The 17,009-nt window shown below is 38.0% G+C and overlaps 1 protein-coding gene across 1 annotated transcript in view; it reads left to right on the forward strand.

The window, feature by feature from the left end:
• Positions 1 to 16,135, forward strand: part of LOC576173 (fragile X mental retardation syndrome-related protein 1) — a 34,369-nt gene extending 18,234 nt beyond the window's left edge. Inside the window, exons 3-16 of the mRNA XM_030981672.1 lie at positions 688 to 784; positions 1,254 to 1,325; positions 2,260 to 2,342; positions 3,199 to 3,264; positions 3,786 to 3,879; positions 4,360 to 4,476; positions 5,150 to 5,320; positions 6,407 to 6,485; positions 7,048 to 7,244; positions 8,025 to 8,256; positions 9,493 to 9,699; positions 10,181 to 10,324; positions 10,651 to 10,788; positions 11,447 to 16,135. Of these exons, the coding sequence (XP_030837532.1) occupies positions 688 to 784; positions 1,254 to 1,325; positions 2,260 to 2,342; positions 3,199 to 3,264; positions 3,786 to 3,879; positions 4,360 to 4,476; positions 5,150 to 5,320; positions 6,407 to 6,485; positions 7,048 to 7,244; positions 8,025 to 8,256; positions 9,493 to 9,699; positions 10,181 to 10,324; positions 10,651 to 10,788; positions 11,447 to 11,808 (2,059 nt within the window). The 3' untranslated portion in view covers positions 11,809 to 16,135. The remainder of the gene's footprint in view (positions 1 to 687; positions 785 to 1,253; positions 1,326 to 2,259; positions 2,343 to 3,198; positions 3,265 to 3,785; positions 3,880 to 4,359; positions 4,477 to 5,149; positions 5,321 to 6,406; positions 6,486 to 7,047; positions 7,245 to 8,024; positions 8,257 to 9,492; positions 9,700 to 10,180; positions 10,325 to 10,650; positions 10,789 to 11,446) is intronic.
• Positions 16,136 to 17,009: the final 874 nt, after the last annotated feature.

Here is a 17,009-nt window from a genome sequence, read left to right on the forward strand (position 1 = left end):
CACTGGTGTAGATCAATTTCTTTAACACTGGTGTAGATCAATCTCTATAACACTGGTGTAGATCAATCTCTTTAACACTGGTGTAGATCAATCTCTTTAACACTGGTGTAGATCAATCTCTTTAACACTGGTGTAGATCAATCTCTATAACACTGGTGTAGATCAATTTCTTTAACACTGGTGTAGATCAATCTCTATAACACTGGTGTAGATCAATCTCTTTAACACTGGTGTAGATCAATCTCTTTAACACTGGTGTAGATCAATCTCTTTAACACTGGTGTAGATCAATCTTGCACTGGAAACAGTTCAATAATCTTGCAGCCTTTGGTATATCTATTCCATGATAAATACAAATGTGGGACAGGAATATTATTTGCGTGGCATATAAAGAGTTAAACCTAAACTAAACCCAATTTGAACCCTTACCCTGTTCAATACTCTGATCCAATATAACCTTCTTAATATTTGGCCACAGCAATTGTTAGACCAGGGACCCGTTTCACAAAGCCCTTTTCCAATGACAAATTAAATCAGTGACAAATTTGCGGATAACCAATCAGAAGCAAGGATTTCCGTAGCTTATAACAAAAACTGTAATTTGTCACTGATGACAAGTTTTGTGAAACACCCTCCAGTGCGTGATTGGATGTTTTATTTCTCTTCTTGGTTATTTGTTTGTTTTAGTTGGACAGCTGAGAGGAGAGTTCCAATCAACGTAGTTCGTCTTCCACCTGAAGCATCCAGAGAAGTGCTCGAACTCAAGGCTGATGATGAAATTGAGGTGAGAATCATTAACATAGATTAAAGATGCATAGTGGTGGGCTCTTATGGGGAATTCAAAACCAATCAAGTGTTTACCAAACATTTGTCAATCATCAGGATTAGCCTTCAGTTTTTGTAATGCTCAGCATCTTCCACCAATCGCCCCATATGGAAAAGTCAGGAATATGTTAATGCAATTTGACCCATTTTGTACTCTTTAGAAAGAAAAGTCAAATAGTTCCTGTATTGATTACATGTCATATGATGCTAAGAAAACAAGTGTATTGTTGAAGTAAGCTACTCTTTGACTTCTCATTTTGCAATTATATACGGGTGTTTAAGATGCATAGTAGTGATTTTTCATGGGATAATTGACGCCAATCTGGTGTGTACCTGATAACAGGCGTTGTAAGTCACCAAGAGTTTTCTACAGAAGGTTTGTACTTGTCCTCACCACTTATCATTGAACTTTAACCTTTCCTCCTCAGGTGTATTCAAGGTCGTTTGAAGGTGAGCCTTGTGGATGGTGGAGAGCCAAGATACAGATGGTCAAAGGAGAGGTAAGAATGTCACCAAAGCTGATAATAATCTTCTGGGCGGTGTTTCACAAAGATCCTAAGTTGAACTTATCTCTAAGTTAGACTTAACAATTATGGGAAGCCGTTAGTATCTTTGAAAATATTTTGTAAAAGTTGTTTTAAAAGGCATAAAATGTTGATTCAAATCATTCATATTTTCTATTATCATTGGAGATTTCATGTTCTTGATGTGAAATTTATGAAAAGTCTAGAATACTTGGAATGTTTGCTTTTGAATATATTTCATTATAAGGCTACAAATGGCTCTTCATAATTTTTAAATCCAACTTAGAGTTAAGTTCGACCTAGAATCTTTGTGAAACACCCCCCTGTTCTTGTATGGCGCATAACACATTATATATAACGTCCCTATGCGCTTCCAAAGAGCACTGGAAATTATTACCCTAGCATCGGCTCTGGCAGCTGTTATCAGCGCAGAGTGCATTTCAAGGAATAATCCTACCAGGTACCCATTTACCTCACCAAGGTGGAGTGTGTCAAATGTAGATTAACGTCTTGCTTAAGTGTTGTGGCAGGGATTCAAACCCTGTACCTTGTGGTTCCCAGTCCAGAGACTTAACCACTGGACCATAACACCTCTACACCTCTAAGCTATGTATAAATAAAATCCACTGTGTTCCTTATTTTTGGATGTGGGAAAAAGATTTATCAAACTGGATTTTATACATTGTGATTTTTAGCTGTTATGAAACAAACTGTCACTATTTTAGCCAATGTACTTGTATGACCCCTTCCCATCATCAAATAAGAGAAAATAAAGTACAGTATACTGTGTACATGCATTGTGAATTAAAGATGAAAAACCTTTTCATGCGATTATATTTCATTTGCTATGAACTTATTAAAAAATCCTCTGATGTAACATGTTTGTATATTTGTTTTCTTCATCTTGCAGTTCTTTGTAATAGAGTATACAGGCTACGATGCCACCTACAATGAAATAGTGCAAGGCGATAGGCTGAGGCGGATAAATCCAAAGTGAGTCGTGTTTCACAGAATAATGTTTGCAAGTAGTCAATACCATTTTAAAAAGCACCTTATGGACAGTTTCAAACCGTTCCTAACCATGTAGATGAATTTTGTGTCATTGCACAAACTGTAATAGTTTTTAGTACCATTGTAATGGAATAGTCAGGGTATGATTTTAGATGACATTTAAGGACGTTCCGCAGTAATCTTTGTGCACACCCTATCTGTGCAAGATGAGCTGTGTATGTATCTACCTTGTACAGTGCCTGGAGTTCCTGGTCTCATGGATAGTAAATACATGATAAACTGGCCGTGAGTAGCTAAGGTGCCCACAAACATTACTGTGGAATATATTTCACATTCACTTTTTTAGCATTTAAAAATAGTAACAGTATCATATATGGTGAAAATTGCTTGATATTTGCACCTTTTATTGTTTTTCTTACTTCCTTTGCTGTACAAGCTTATATGATCTCTTTGCAACCAAAAAGGAATGTATTATTTTGCACAGGGTTAACGCCCTTTGGTCACCAAACAGACAAAAAGTGTGTGCCTTTTGTGTGATAAAAACGTCACAAGAGAGTGTGCGCAAAGTGTGCAGGTTCTTGTACGCATAATAGATGCGCAATGAAAATGACAAAATATGGCGCGGTAAATATGGTCTTATATTTTTTTAACACATTAAGTCCTTGGGCTTTTTCATGAAAGGGTAATATGGTGTTATATTTACTGATTAGCTCTTCTAGGATTACAACAAGTGTAATATGATTTTGTAAAACCACTGCTCGGATGTCTGATATGGGTGATAATATGTAATAGTTTCATTAACGTTTTATCTGTGTTCTCTCTTTTTTGTGCTTCTTAGTGGGTGTTTGAGCAAAGATAGTATTCACAGAGCAGTCGTCAATGTACCGACTGAACTCAGGCAATTGTAAGTATCGATTCCCTCTCAAATATCTTGTAATAATAACTGTCCATTTATAAAGCACAGTTACTATCATACTATTACCCCTACTTTTGTAGCCCCTTGCTACATTGCCTAAAAGTGAAATCTTGTTCTATGATCACACCTGAAACAACTACCAATCATGATGAGTAGGGTTCTTTATGCTTTTCAAACTTTTCAACAATCTATGCTCACGATGAGGAGGCGCGATGGCTCAGTGGTCTTGTATTAAACCAGGAGGTCCCGGGTTCGAAACCAAATCAATGTACTCATGCCCTTTGGAGAGGACTTAAAGCCGTCAGTCACCTGGTTATTTACTTACAAGCACACACATGCTTTCTTAGCAGTCGGGTAAAACAATCATTGATCGTCATCAAACATACATGACAAGTCGGTGCAGGCAACAACTGCATCTTTTCATTTCGTGTAATTCTTTATGGGATCAATCCTCCCTTCTCTTTTCTTTGACTGTTTCTACTAATGGTGTGTTTGTTGTTTGTCTGCAGTTGTAAAGATGCATCCAATCATCGGGATTACGTGAAAGCCACCAACGCTCTTCTGGTTACGTACAGTGAGGATGAAAATGCATTGGTAGTCTTTGTAAGTATGCGTTAATCAATAATTTGAAAAGTACTAGTAATGTACCATTCTTGCTACAGCAACTACGGTATTTAGCCATAGAGGGCAGCACAGGCAAATAAAATCAGTCAAAAACTTGAAAGTTTGATAGATATTATAGTTTCGGAACCAATAAACTATAATTAATGGATTATGAAGGTGCCTACATAGATCTCATCAAACCATCGGTTTATTGGGGTTAACAGAATACTTGAATTTGTGAATTGAAGCAGAAATAACAATAACAGAAATTTACCTATATATCTTACCTATATTGTTGCTTAACAGTAAAATGACGGGGAACTTTTATTTCATACTGTACCTCCAGGACCAAAAGACCATTTTCATAATGTAATCAAATTTAATGCAAAATTCACTGCACCACCAAGTTCTGCCACCTCTTTTTTAATGATTGCAAATGTAATTGCTACAGTTGTGTTTCTTTGTTGTTTGATTGTACAGGCTACATCAGCACAGGGTGTAAAGAAAGCACAGATGCTGAGTGATATGCACATACGCAACCTCAAAGAGAAGATTCTCATGCTATCGAGGGCAGAAGTAGCAGCACAGCAACTAGAGGTAAGCTTTCATTCATCCATATTTTACCAAGATTTACAATCCATTCTCACCTTTGAAGGATTGGCCTGTTATGCAAGGCACGTGGCACCAAATATATCATTTTCATTCAATTCAATTGATTAATTTCATAAAATACAAAGATATGATATATATGATATATATGATAGAATCGTGCCTGTGAAATTGCATTTAAAAGCCAGTGGCCTGCAATAAAAGTCAGCGGTTCCCCTTACAATCATAGTAATAAAAACAGCACAAACAGAATGCAAACAAAGCACAAACGGAAAGGAAAATCATTAGCACATTACAAATGACAAACAAGTAAATAAATAATCATGACAGAAGTAAGTAATCAGGGGAACGGCTTTTAGTCTTCCCGGAGGGACTTGGTAATGAGGATTGATGCCTTCCCAAAGGGCACTAGCTTGGTTTCGAACCCAGAACCTCCTGGTAACGAGACCACTGCTCTGCCACTAGGCCACAGTGTCTCCACCAGAGGGGCATTTCACAAAGTTTTTTGTCAATGACAAATGAAAAAAAACAGTGCCAACTCTGCTGATAACCAATCAGAATCAAGGATTTCAGTAGCTTATAACAAAAACTGTCATTTGTCACTGATGACAAGTTTTGTGAAACGCCCCCCTGATGATTGATCTTCTTTTATGCCTTGCAGGTGACCAAGCATCAGACGGATTCGTGCATGGAAGAGTTTGAGGTGAAGGAAGAGCTGATGGGACTGGCTATCGGTAGCCATGGTGCTAACATCATGAATGCCAGGAAGGTGGAAGGCGTCAAGAGAGTGGACCTGGAAGAAAACACATGCACATTCAGAGTGTATGGAGATGTAAGTAATGACAATGAGGAGGAGGAGATAAAGAATAATGATAATGATGATGATTAGAGGATGATGATGTTTAGGCGGAGGAGGAGGAGGAGAACGGCTGTAATGGCGATTAATTATGGTGATAATGATTAAGATGGTGATGATGAGGATTAGATAATTATGATTATGGTGAGGAGGAGGAGGGATTCCATGACATTTGCTCCGGCGACAATTGCTCCGCTGTAAATTTCATACACTAATCGAATGGCTAACTTCAACCCTGGATTCAACACTATACCCTACCCTAAACCTAACCCTAAACCTAACATAAAACCCTATTGAAACCCTAACCCTAACCCTACATCTTAGACGAAATAAAGCCCGGAGCAATTGTCGCAGGAGCAAATGTCGTGTCACCGGAGGAGGAGTATGGCTGTAATGGTGATAGCTATGATGATGATGATGATGATGATGATGATAGTGATGATGATGAGGAGGAGGAGGAGGAGGAGGATGACTGTAATGGTGATAGCTATGATGATGATGATGATGATGAGGAGGAGGAGGAGGAGGAGGAGGAGGAGGAGGAGGATGACTGTAATGGTGATGATGATGATGGTGATGATGCTGTAGATGATGATGATGATGATGAGTGCCATAACAATGGTGATGTTTATGGTGATGATTATTATGATGATGATGATGATAATGGTAATGGTGGTAATGGATGTCAATGATGATAATAAATATAGTAAATTTTGTAATGTGAATGTTGTAAATTGATAGTGGTGATGACAGTTGTAACAGGGTCGGATATTTGTTTTACGTATCTTTTCTTAGATTTGGATGAAAAAGATTGGATAGTGAAATCACAATAGAATGAAAACAGATGCTTAAACTGCAAGTAACAAGAGGCACAGTAATGTTGTTAGATCAAGAAAACAAAGTTTGTCGTAGTTCTAGCTTATAGTTCATATAATTCTGAATACATGTGTTTGTGAGCTGTCATTTACAGAAGAGTGCCACCAGGTTGTCATCACATCATTTTCTGTAATGATATATTTTTTCCAAATTTGGTAATTTCTCTTTGCCCTGTTCTATTTACAGACCCCAGAAGCTGTGAAGAAAGCCAGAAGTATGCTGGAATTCTCTGATGATTATATCACAGTACCAAGGCATTTAATAGGTAAGAAGCTAATTACCAATGTCTACCTTCTTGGCATCTTACTGCTTTCTTGTTGCTCTTGGAAGTTAACTGAAGATTTAGTGCAAGGTATAGTACAGCACAATAACTCATAACCTGGAACAGACTCCCTTCTCAGCTGCACTCATCACCAAAATTGGAATAAATAACAAACAGTTTGGAGACATACTTATTCCTAGACACTTTGCCACCAATGAACAGTACCGTGACTTCTTGATACATTTCATATATTTAAACTGCTTGATAAAGTTCATTCGTTGAACTTCAAAGCCAATGTAGAAATGGCATCTCAAAGCTCTTTTTATGAAGTGAAAGTGTTGCTTTTATTATTCATCTCTACAACACAAGCTGATGAAGGCACAGCTGTTAATCTGACTACATACTGATAAACCCCTCGCTTATAATTGTTTTTTAAATTTTATTGTAACATAGTTTGTCGAAGCATCAAATGTGTGTTTCATTTGTTGTTATCTTTCATTTATGTGAATTTGTTTTTAAATGTAGTACTCTAATTTTCCCCACAAATTCTATATTTTTTTTACAGGCAAAGTAATAGGCAAGAATGGGCGTGTCATCCAAGAGATTGTAGACAAGTCAGGGGTTGTGAGGGTAAAGGTCAAAGGTGACAACGAGAGAGGTCAGATGGAGGATGATGGGGTGGTTCCGTTTGTCTTCGTTGGGACCAAAGATGCAATTGAAAATGCAAAGATTCTCTTGGAGTACCATCTAGCACATCTCAAGGTGGGTGTTTAGGTTTTAATGAAGAAAGGATGAAAGAATTCAAGTGCAAGTCTCGTTTTTCTGCTTTTTTAAAGCCATCTTAATATCAGGGTGGAACTCCCCTTTAATTTCATCATTTCTCTGAAGGAACAAGGAAGAAAATAATGAATATACATATACCAGAATACACGCTGAAAGCAGGCCATCGGTTAAGGTATTGCAACGTAAGGCAAACAATTGGTGTTAGATCTAATTCTGTAACTTGCTTCCTTTTGGAAGAAAATCCAAGTCAGCCATAACGATATGAATTGATTTGGAAATTATCCTTATCATTTTCAATTTATATGTAATTCTGTTTAAGATACTGAACGCCATGTTGGTATTAAAACTTCAAAGCATCTAGCTGAAATTTAAACTTGGTTGCATCGAATAAGAATCCTCAGGGTTCTATCATATCATCTGTTCAGAGCCGGAAGGGCATTAAATCTGTGTTTATTAGTCAGGGCTCTTCTAGCTTCGAAACAGAAATATGTATTGTAAGACTTGGAGACTGAAAAGAATACAAGTAAAGAATTCTGAATTTAATTGATGGATTCTAGTATAAGAAATGTTAATGTAGTTTGGGAATTGTTCCTGAATGTATTTTATTACTACTGTATTAAAAACTGTCTATGACTATGATTATTTCTCTTTGTAAATTGAAATGTAAACTTTTACCACTGAAAAAAAAAAATTCTGAATGGAGAATAAATGCTTAATTTTAATGCATTTATTTTGAATTTTTACCTTTTCTTTTGGTAGGACATGGAGGACCTACGTATCCAGAGACTGCACATCGATGAGCAGCTGCGTTCAATGGGTCACTCTGCCGGTACCTACCCATCCATGGGCAGAGAGAGGAGAGGAGACAGGGGTTATGGGTCAGACCAGTCTTTGGATGACCATGGGGGTTACAGAGGCAGAGGAAGGGGCATGTCCGGCGGGAGAGGGATACCAGGGAGGGGGCGCGGCCAACGGGGGAGATCGTTTACAGGTAAAACTTGCAGTCTCATTTATTAACTACAGTTGGCTTGTTTGTTTGTTTGATTTTTGTTTCTGCATTTTCTTTATTCTTTTACAGCATAATAAAATGTAGTATACAAACTAGGTACATACATATTAATAACAAAAATCAAAATACATATATGATCATATCATAATATAAATCAATTGAATAATTATACCTTTCAAAAAACACATAGTTTAAAAATTATTTCAAAATTGAAACATGCAGGAGACCGCCCTCTTAAACTAGAGCTTGAACGTGATGGCGGCCTCAGGAAAGGAACCTATATATTATTCTTTACCATGTATTAATGTACTGAATTTGTAAGTCTTATTGTGAAGCCTCTTCTTATTTTAAATGTTAAAATTAAATTCTAAAGGAAGATATATCCTGAGGATTCCTCTGTTTGAGCAAAAGTATTAATCCACATGAAGACTCATTTTGTTTAGGTCTGCTGCGACAATTTTCACACCTAAGACAGAATTTTATAGTAAGATAGTAAGTTGTTCTGAGGATTTTTGCTAAAAGGTAAAGACCAGTTTTGGAAACGCCCCCCTCTGAAAAAAATGTAATGGAAGCTCTTATTACCAATCATGTGAAATAATATGTTCTGACTAATATGTGATGGTACAAATTTTGCCGGGAAACCGCCTACTTATTGATATATTTGGTAAATTATCATATCTATCTGGACTGGATAGATATAGGGTAGTCCCATATACATCTTTCTGTGTACAGTGCTTGTAACTTTACCAAGACTGGGCAAATTTCTTATCATTTTGATGATTCTAGAACCTTGCAGTACCCACCAATACTTATATGCTAGATGATCTAATCGATTCCACAACGTTTCTTTCACAATGCAATCGCATGACCAGAACTGGTCTATAGGTTTAAACTTAAGGTACTCCGGACATCAATTGACGATTTGTAGTTTAGATATTTTGATTTTTGATTTGATTTGATTTATTTACCAACAGCAATACATTTCATACAATAATTTACATATACAAGAAGAGAAACTATTGGTTGGTAAAAGGGGCCAGAAAATAGCACATGTGCTAGTAGACCCCTTAAACAGCTAAACAAAGTATTTTTGGACAAATCAGTTTAGAGAACGTAACAAAACAAAACATTAACATGGACATTCAAGTTACTCATGAAATCGTCTTCAATACAAATTCTTTTGAACTGAATGCATCACTTATCTGACCATTTGTACAGATACAAGTCGGAGTGGATCAGAGAGGGAGGAGCCTAGATCAAGTTCTTGGGCGGATAGAGCTGCAGTCTCAGATGACCAGGGTTACAGGCGTAATGATGATGGACCTCGCTACAGGAGAGGTGGCGGTGGTAGAGGGTCATTCAGGGGGCGAGGCAGAGCACCCTATCGTGGTGGTGGTGGCGGCGGAAGACCACCAGTCATGAGAGGTGAGTAGAGTTTTCTTCTTTTTTTCCTGCTTTCCCGTCATTCAATTACCCTCAGTGGACCCATGTCTTTGTATCTTTTATTCATTCACGCCAAGCTTCTACTTTTTCTTTCATAATCCCTCCATTTCTCTCTGTCTTTCTGTTTGTATGTATGTATGTCTCTCTGTCTTTCTCTGTCTTTCTCTCTCTTCCTCTTCGTCTCTCCATCTTACTGTTTGTATATGTCTCTCTTTCCTTTCTCCCTCTTTCTTCCTTTCTTTCTTTTATTCCTCCCTCCTCAAACTCTATTTGTTTCTACCACTAAATCCAGGCCTCTTATTTCTCAGTTCATTTCAAACAAGAAATATGAATATCTTAGTGTTGTCATTGAAAGACAGAACTAACAGTATAAAATGATCTCTTAGATGATCAAGAAGACTGTGTACATGAAGGGGCTCCAAGTGACTCAATGTAAACTACCATACGCTTTTTACATCTACAGATTCCCAAAGACCATCATCACCCCTTTCTGGGACGGATGATGACATCAGACATGATCATAGGAGGCGACAAGATGACGAGGACGATACCGTGCTGGAAGACACGACCACTGTGGATGAAGATGTCACTAATAACAATGGAGCTGGTAAGAATAAGTGAATGAGGGTTTTGGATGTTTTATTGTGTTGGTTGGGTGGGTGGGGGGGGGGGGGGGGGCTGGTGATAACTTGAGGCCCGATAGAGACGTAGTGGAGATTACAGGTTTCAATCTTAGCCAAGCTTCTTTTGGCAATATTGCTGCCCCCCCCCCCCCCCCCAAAGTTAAAATGTGGAATGTTTGAGCACTACGCTTTGAGGAATAATAGTTCCAGTTGCAAGACAAACATGAATGCTATACCAGAAGTTGTATTATCAGCACTGTAATTGTCACTAGTATCAGCCAGCATTGACCTATGACCCTTGACCTTCCAGATGACCAGCAGAACAGGAGGAGGCCTACTAAGAAGCCTAAGAAGAGGAGACCAAAGGGTGTCAAACCAGGCGGTGATAAAGAGGAAGATACAGATACGAGCAAGACGGGATCACCTCAGTTCAACAGACGACCATCAGGTACAGCCATCAAACCATCTCTTTGGAGCCAGAGGGCTTTCACTCTTATTCTTTAAAGCCCCACTGCACTACTTGTAGCAACTTCCGCTCTCTATATAGCAAACTATGCCTAAGCGGTACCCGTTGGTCCCCCATGGTCCCCCGTTTCTTATTTTAATTTTGAGCTGATTTGATGAGATAACCACCTGCCAGTGACCACCCAGGGAGGTCTAATCCATTTTAGCCAAACTAGTGCAGATAGGCTTTAACAAAGAATTATTGGCATTAATTCACAAAGGTTTGAAAGTTCTTGTATCACATCCAAAAGGAGAAAATTACATGTAACAGTTTCGATGTCTAAAGTTCAGACTTTTTTCTCAGACACACATTGATTAAGGGTAATTTTGATATATGAAAGGTAAGTTAAAATAAAATATTTATGTGAAAATCTTAATTGTAAATAGTATCTACTTTCTTTTTCCAAAGTGTAGTAAAATCATGGGCAAATTTTATGCTTATTAGCGGTGGGTGTTCAAATTCATCCGCAAGTTTTGTTTTGAAATGCCGCCCCCTTCCCCCTTCCCCCTTCACCCCCATTGAAACTATACCAGCGGTTTCCCAGGGTTGCGATTAAGCCAATGATTGTACCTTTATATCTATGTTGTGTTTATCTCACCAGGTCCTAGAAATCGATCCAATGGACATCCCGGTAACAGCGGACGGGACGACAACTCTGCCGGGGAACAGCGAACATCCGGACCCCCGCGGCCCAACGCTGACATGCCCAACGGCCGTGCATCGGCAAACAGCAAACCACCCCCACAAGAGCAGCGAGAGCAACGAGAGCAGCGAGGAGGAGGAGGAGGAGGAGGCAGAGGGCGGTATAGTCGACCGAGACCACGGGGCGGGCCCACCACGAACGGCAACATGACGGGCAGCGACACGGAGCGGCTTCCTGCTAAGGGCAAGCAGGGGAACGACGCACCCGTCTCCTCGGCTGAAAAGGAACCCAAAGAGGGCCTGACAAACGGCACTGTTTGAAGTTTTATATTAAAGGAAGTGCGTCTTTGGTTAAGAAACGCGCGTTCTGGTATAAATCGCCTGTTTCAAAATTATGCAAATTTGTGAGGATTATGAGAATCTGTTTCTACTGAATTTTACTACTTACAGTGACTATGATGAAGATTTGACTGATGTTTTTTTTTTTTTCTCTGCTTTGACTTGATCTGAAGAATGACCTTGTTTAAATGTGATTGTGTTGTATTCATAATAGATATGCTTTCGTGTAGTCCCAAAGGTACGATTCTGTGCTGCCTCTGTCGTTCTAGTCACATAGCACTGCTGAAAGGGGTATGGAGAATGTGTAGAATGCTGACTGTAAGTTAGGCCTGGAATTCTGATATCCATCGATCGGGGTAGCAGGCAGTGGAAGACTACAATAAACTCATGCTAGATGCCACTGAGCTGCTAACACGTTGATAAATAGACTAGGATGAAGCAAGACATCAAACTATAGACTCACTTAAGCTTGAAAGAAACTCTAGATATAGCTTGTTTCAAAGCATGTGTTTCTGAGGACAGTTGGAACTGTAGCTAGCCCTGTGGTGAGACCACATGATTGCTGTTAAACGGCTTGAAAGCACATTGGTGAAAGGACATGTACGTGTGTGTGTGTGTATGTGGTACTCTGTGTCGACATTTGAAAATAAACTATTGGTGTCTCTTGCTGAAACATACCGAAGAAATGCTGAAGAATCTCCTATCTGATGATAGAGACCCATTAATGGGTTTGATAGACATGCAAAATAGACAATGGCGAAAACCGAATAGAAACAGAAAAATACTTGCAAGTATACTCAGAAGTTATACATCGTAGAAAGATCACTGTATCACAAAAACAACTTTGTGTATGCTTCAATAATTAATCCTACTCTTATTCAAAATTTGGGGATATATTATCAACATCATTCAAGCCATGTGACTTGGTAAACACTACTCAGCATTTGCCGGGGCATGAAATACTGGTTTGGAAATATATCTGTACATTTATTCTCAAGGTAAATGGGACAATACGGATGCAATGACTATCTTCCATAACTTGAATGGTTTTAGAAGTGGACAAAATGAGACAGAGGGAACAGCTGGATTAGACTTTGACAATACTTGATACAACACAACATAACACAACACACACGTCTTGGTAATATTGAGTCGACTATCTGTAAGGAAGTCTGGCTTGCATATCATAGGCGTAGGTAGTCTTCCCCTACTTCGACTTGAACTTACGTACCAGAACTCATGAATAATGCTGATGATATTTATAATCTGGATTTATGCAGCGCTTAATACAAAATGCCATCTCTAAGCGCTTACAGATATTTTTACCCGAGTCATCGGTTTCATTCACGCACAATGTGCACCATCTCCTTTCCCTGGGGAGTAGTCCAACCATATGGTCGCGTGATGGCAGATGATGATTACTAACACATAGGCTTTCGTCATCCTACCAGGTCCTCATTTCTCTCCTGGGTATGGAGTGGCAAATGTAGATTAATGCCTTGCCAAAGGACATTGGTGCCGTGTCGGGGATCGAACCCACGACCACGACCACACCTCTACATGTGATGGCTATGCAGCTTTTCAACCTGAGGTGTTGTCTAGTGGCATGTGGTCCTAGAGGCAGGAATGTTGTATGTGAAGACTTACATAAGAGATTGATAGTGTTATATATCCAGAGTAGAACACACGCCGGAGCCTGAAGTCTCTTTCTGTTTAACCTGAAAATCAAGGGCATGAGAGACTGATTTGGGTTTTAGAATAATCGGATTGCAGAGAGAGAGAGAGAGAGAGAGAGAAAGAGATCCCCAAAGTCTCGGACTCGAAGATCAAGAGTAGATGATGAACACCTTTACTACTGTCTTGTATTTACAAGGAAGCCATTTAATTTCCCCCATCTACTTGCTCCGCCCCAGAATGTACAGTTTGGAGGACAGAAACTAGACTGACTTTAATACAGCTCATAAAGCCACCTTGCAAATAAGTTGTATGATATAAATAACAGTCCAATTTGACCTTGATCAAGTGTTCCAACCTTCTGCTAGCTCTGAAGGAACACTATCAATAAAATTCATTTTTGCGTGAACAGAAATATGTAGAGTGCAATTCAGCAAATTGTATGTCACCACTTGTTTAAAAGGTGCTCCTCTTCTTTGAAACATGCGGTGGATAAAGTTGAGAGTACCTAATACATGTTTATTTTTTATAAAGTTAATGCAGTTCATTATCTCCAAGAAGCACTTTTGTACGCATTCACACCAAAGCACCATGCAGTGAATATTTTTGTTATTGTCAGTTTTGTTTTTGTATGATATGAGAATTGAATAGGATTATGATTGTGTTCTCTATTGCCTTCAAGGTGATAATTGTTTGAAACTCTTTGCGGTTCTGAGAGAATTAGTAAGATGTTATACAGCTTATCGGTGATATTTCTTGCTTTTGTGTCCATGTTGCATTCTTACTGATTAAACGCTTAGAGCCTGCAGGAATTCTCTTTCGTACGAGTTCATGAGAAGTAGTCTTTCATTTGTTACTAGTCTTCGTAGTATCTACGTGATTTTGTTTCATCACCAATAGAGGGATAAGTAAGGAAATGCTTGGAGCCAGGATGACGTTAACTCGGAATAAAATGGGAGTTCAACGCCCTTCTGGCTCCTAACAGAGGAAATGTCAGTTCAATGAGTTTTGTTTCTTGTTTAGATGTTGAACGTTGGATGAATAATTTCTATTAGTTTTGCATGCAGTCTTCCTTATAGTATAGAAATTTTTACTGGTACACTTATTGCATGTATTCAGTCTTATTCATCTTATTTGATTAATGGTGATATTCTTTAATTGTATTACGATAAACTGTTTAATTTAATGATAATGCTGTGCATTTGGGCGTATGATAGGCATTTAGCTTTCTCTATGTGTTACTCACTTTATACACAAAGATACGACAGAAAATGCATTGCAAGCTGGAAAATTTGTGTTGTTGTAAAGTTCAAAAGTTGTCACAAAGTACAAAATTTGTCACCAGTGTCTTTACTTTGGAATGGAGATTGGTCGGTAGAGTGTGGTATTCAACATGTGAAGTTCACTTTCCAATGTGTTATATTCACAGTGCAAGACATAGTCTGTAACTCAGAGGTTTCTGTGTAGATTGTACATTGTTTCTCAACTGTACAGTACAATATAACGTGGTTGCACTTCAAGTAACTTCATTTTTGCACGACAGTTATCTTTAGTGCATGATTTTATCTCTAAGTTAGGACGAGTAACCTTCCCAATTGTCTATAAATCATGTACAGTATTTTCAACAACTACTCCATGTGAAAACGTGAAAGTATCTGGCTACTATTTTGTGCATGACATAACTTTAAACAACTTGCTATTTCTACAGGTACATCTCTGATTATTGAAGTTTTGCTTAAAGAAAGAGTCTGATACTTGGATGGATAAAGAGTGAAGTTAAGAGTTACACTTCATACAATATCGGCTTGCTTGAATATTAACCGGAGGTTTCTAATAAACATTGACATCACATCTGCTGAAATTGACAAGAAGAATTTGAGAAACGAAGTGAGTTATGAAAACGATGCCTGCTATTACAAATCTACCAATGAGCTTGCACTGCATGTGTCGTGATAACATTAATATGTGAATACATAAACCCCAAGACTTGGCTGCAAATGTGATGGAATATCCATGCTGTATGATAATGTGTATGATATAATGATAAAATCTTGGATTGTTCTTTTCTATAAAAAACTTAGACATTTATTTGTTCATGTTCACGTTTTTTCACAGTGCCTATTACGATAACGATAAAAGCTGTGTAGCATTTAAGGACGTTTTTGGTATTATTTATTTCTCGGAGTGCGAGATTGACGCTGAGCCGAGAATAGACTTGTACATTATTGCCAAATACTTTCTTAGTCGAGCACAGAGACCGATTTAAATGTAGAAATGTCGTTGGATTGATTACCTATAAAAATGTACAGCATTATGTTAAACAATGTAAACCAAGACTTTGTGGAGTTCATGTAGAATCGAGTACTAAAACTGTTGTGTAAAGTACGTTTTCACCTCGCAATTGTATTTAAGATAAAATCTTGACAAAAAAAGTGCTAAAAAGACAAAAAAATGAGGAAAGATGAGTGAGTGAGAATAAAATAAAGATGACATGAGCAAGTATTACATTGTATAAATACAGGTTTACGCTGTACGCGTGTTCAAGAGTATGTATTGCTTGTTTCTCTTTCGTTTCCTGTGCAAGAGACGCAAATTCGTATTTGGACAAAATAAAAGAAAAGGAATAAAAACAACCGCACATGTGTTTGATGAGTAATTGTGTGTCTGAAGCTGCCTATCAGAATATTTTGATGTGGATTTTAAGCTACAAAATGTTAATTTTCATCTTCCTTTATAGGCAAAGTTGAGTTGTGGTCATGTGATTGCATTGTGAGAGAAACTGTGGTAGTAATTGGAAAAGTGGATCATAAAGCACATATGCAAGTATTGGATCAGACTGTGTACTGTGAAGTTTTGGAATCACCAAAATGATAAGAAATTTGCAGAGACTTGCTAAAGCTCACATGCACTGGACACAGTATACATGTGTTATTGGGACTATGCGAACATGTGGCATGAATTTTTTTTTCACAATCCTTTAGCTATTATTTGTCCCTCTTATTTCGAATATGAGGGCATTTGAAGAGTAATCCTTCTTCAGGGGACATTTTTTTCAAATATGATACTCTCTCACACTAACTTAAAAGAACGAAAAAGCTCACAAATAATTGTTCAACTTTGTCTGAATTCAATCTTCTCTTAAACAATGGATCACGTCCTCTCACGCTCTTGGCTTGAATATTGATTCATCATTATCAACAGAGAAAACTCACAGTATCATCACTATTGAATCACAATAAAATACCAATATTGTCATGCTTTCAATATCAACCAACCACTTGATAGTATACAGGCATGTTTTGTTGTAATGTTAAAAGAAATTGTTGACAGTTTTTTGTTTGTTTACATTTCATGGATGATTTATTATAATGGTAAAGTACGGTAGTGATGGTGGTGGTGATGATGATGATAGTTGATTATGACAATGAAAGAGTAATGATGGTGGTGATAATTGATGATGAAGAGGGATGATGATGATAATTGATGATGATGAAGAGGGATGATGATGA

This window comes from Strongylocentrotus purpuratus, unplaced genomic scaffold (genome assembly GCF_000002235.5).
Source record: "Strongylocentrotus purpuratus isolate Spur 01 unplaced genomic scaffold, Spur_5.0 spur5_scaffold_12, whole genome shotgun sequence".
In the NCBI taxonomy this organism is placed as follows: domain Eukaryota; kingdom Metazoa; phylum Echinodermata; class Echinoidea; order Camarodonta; family Strongylocentrotidae; genus Strongylocentrotus; species Strongylocentrotus purpuratus.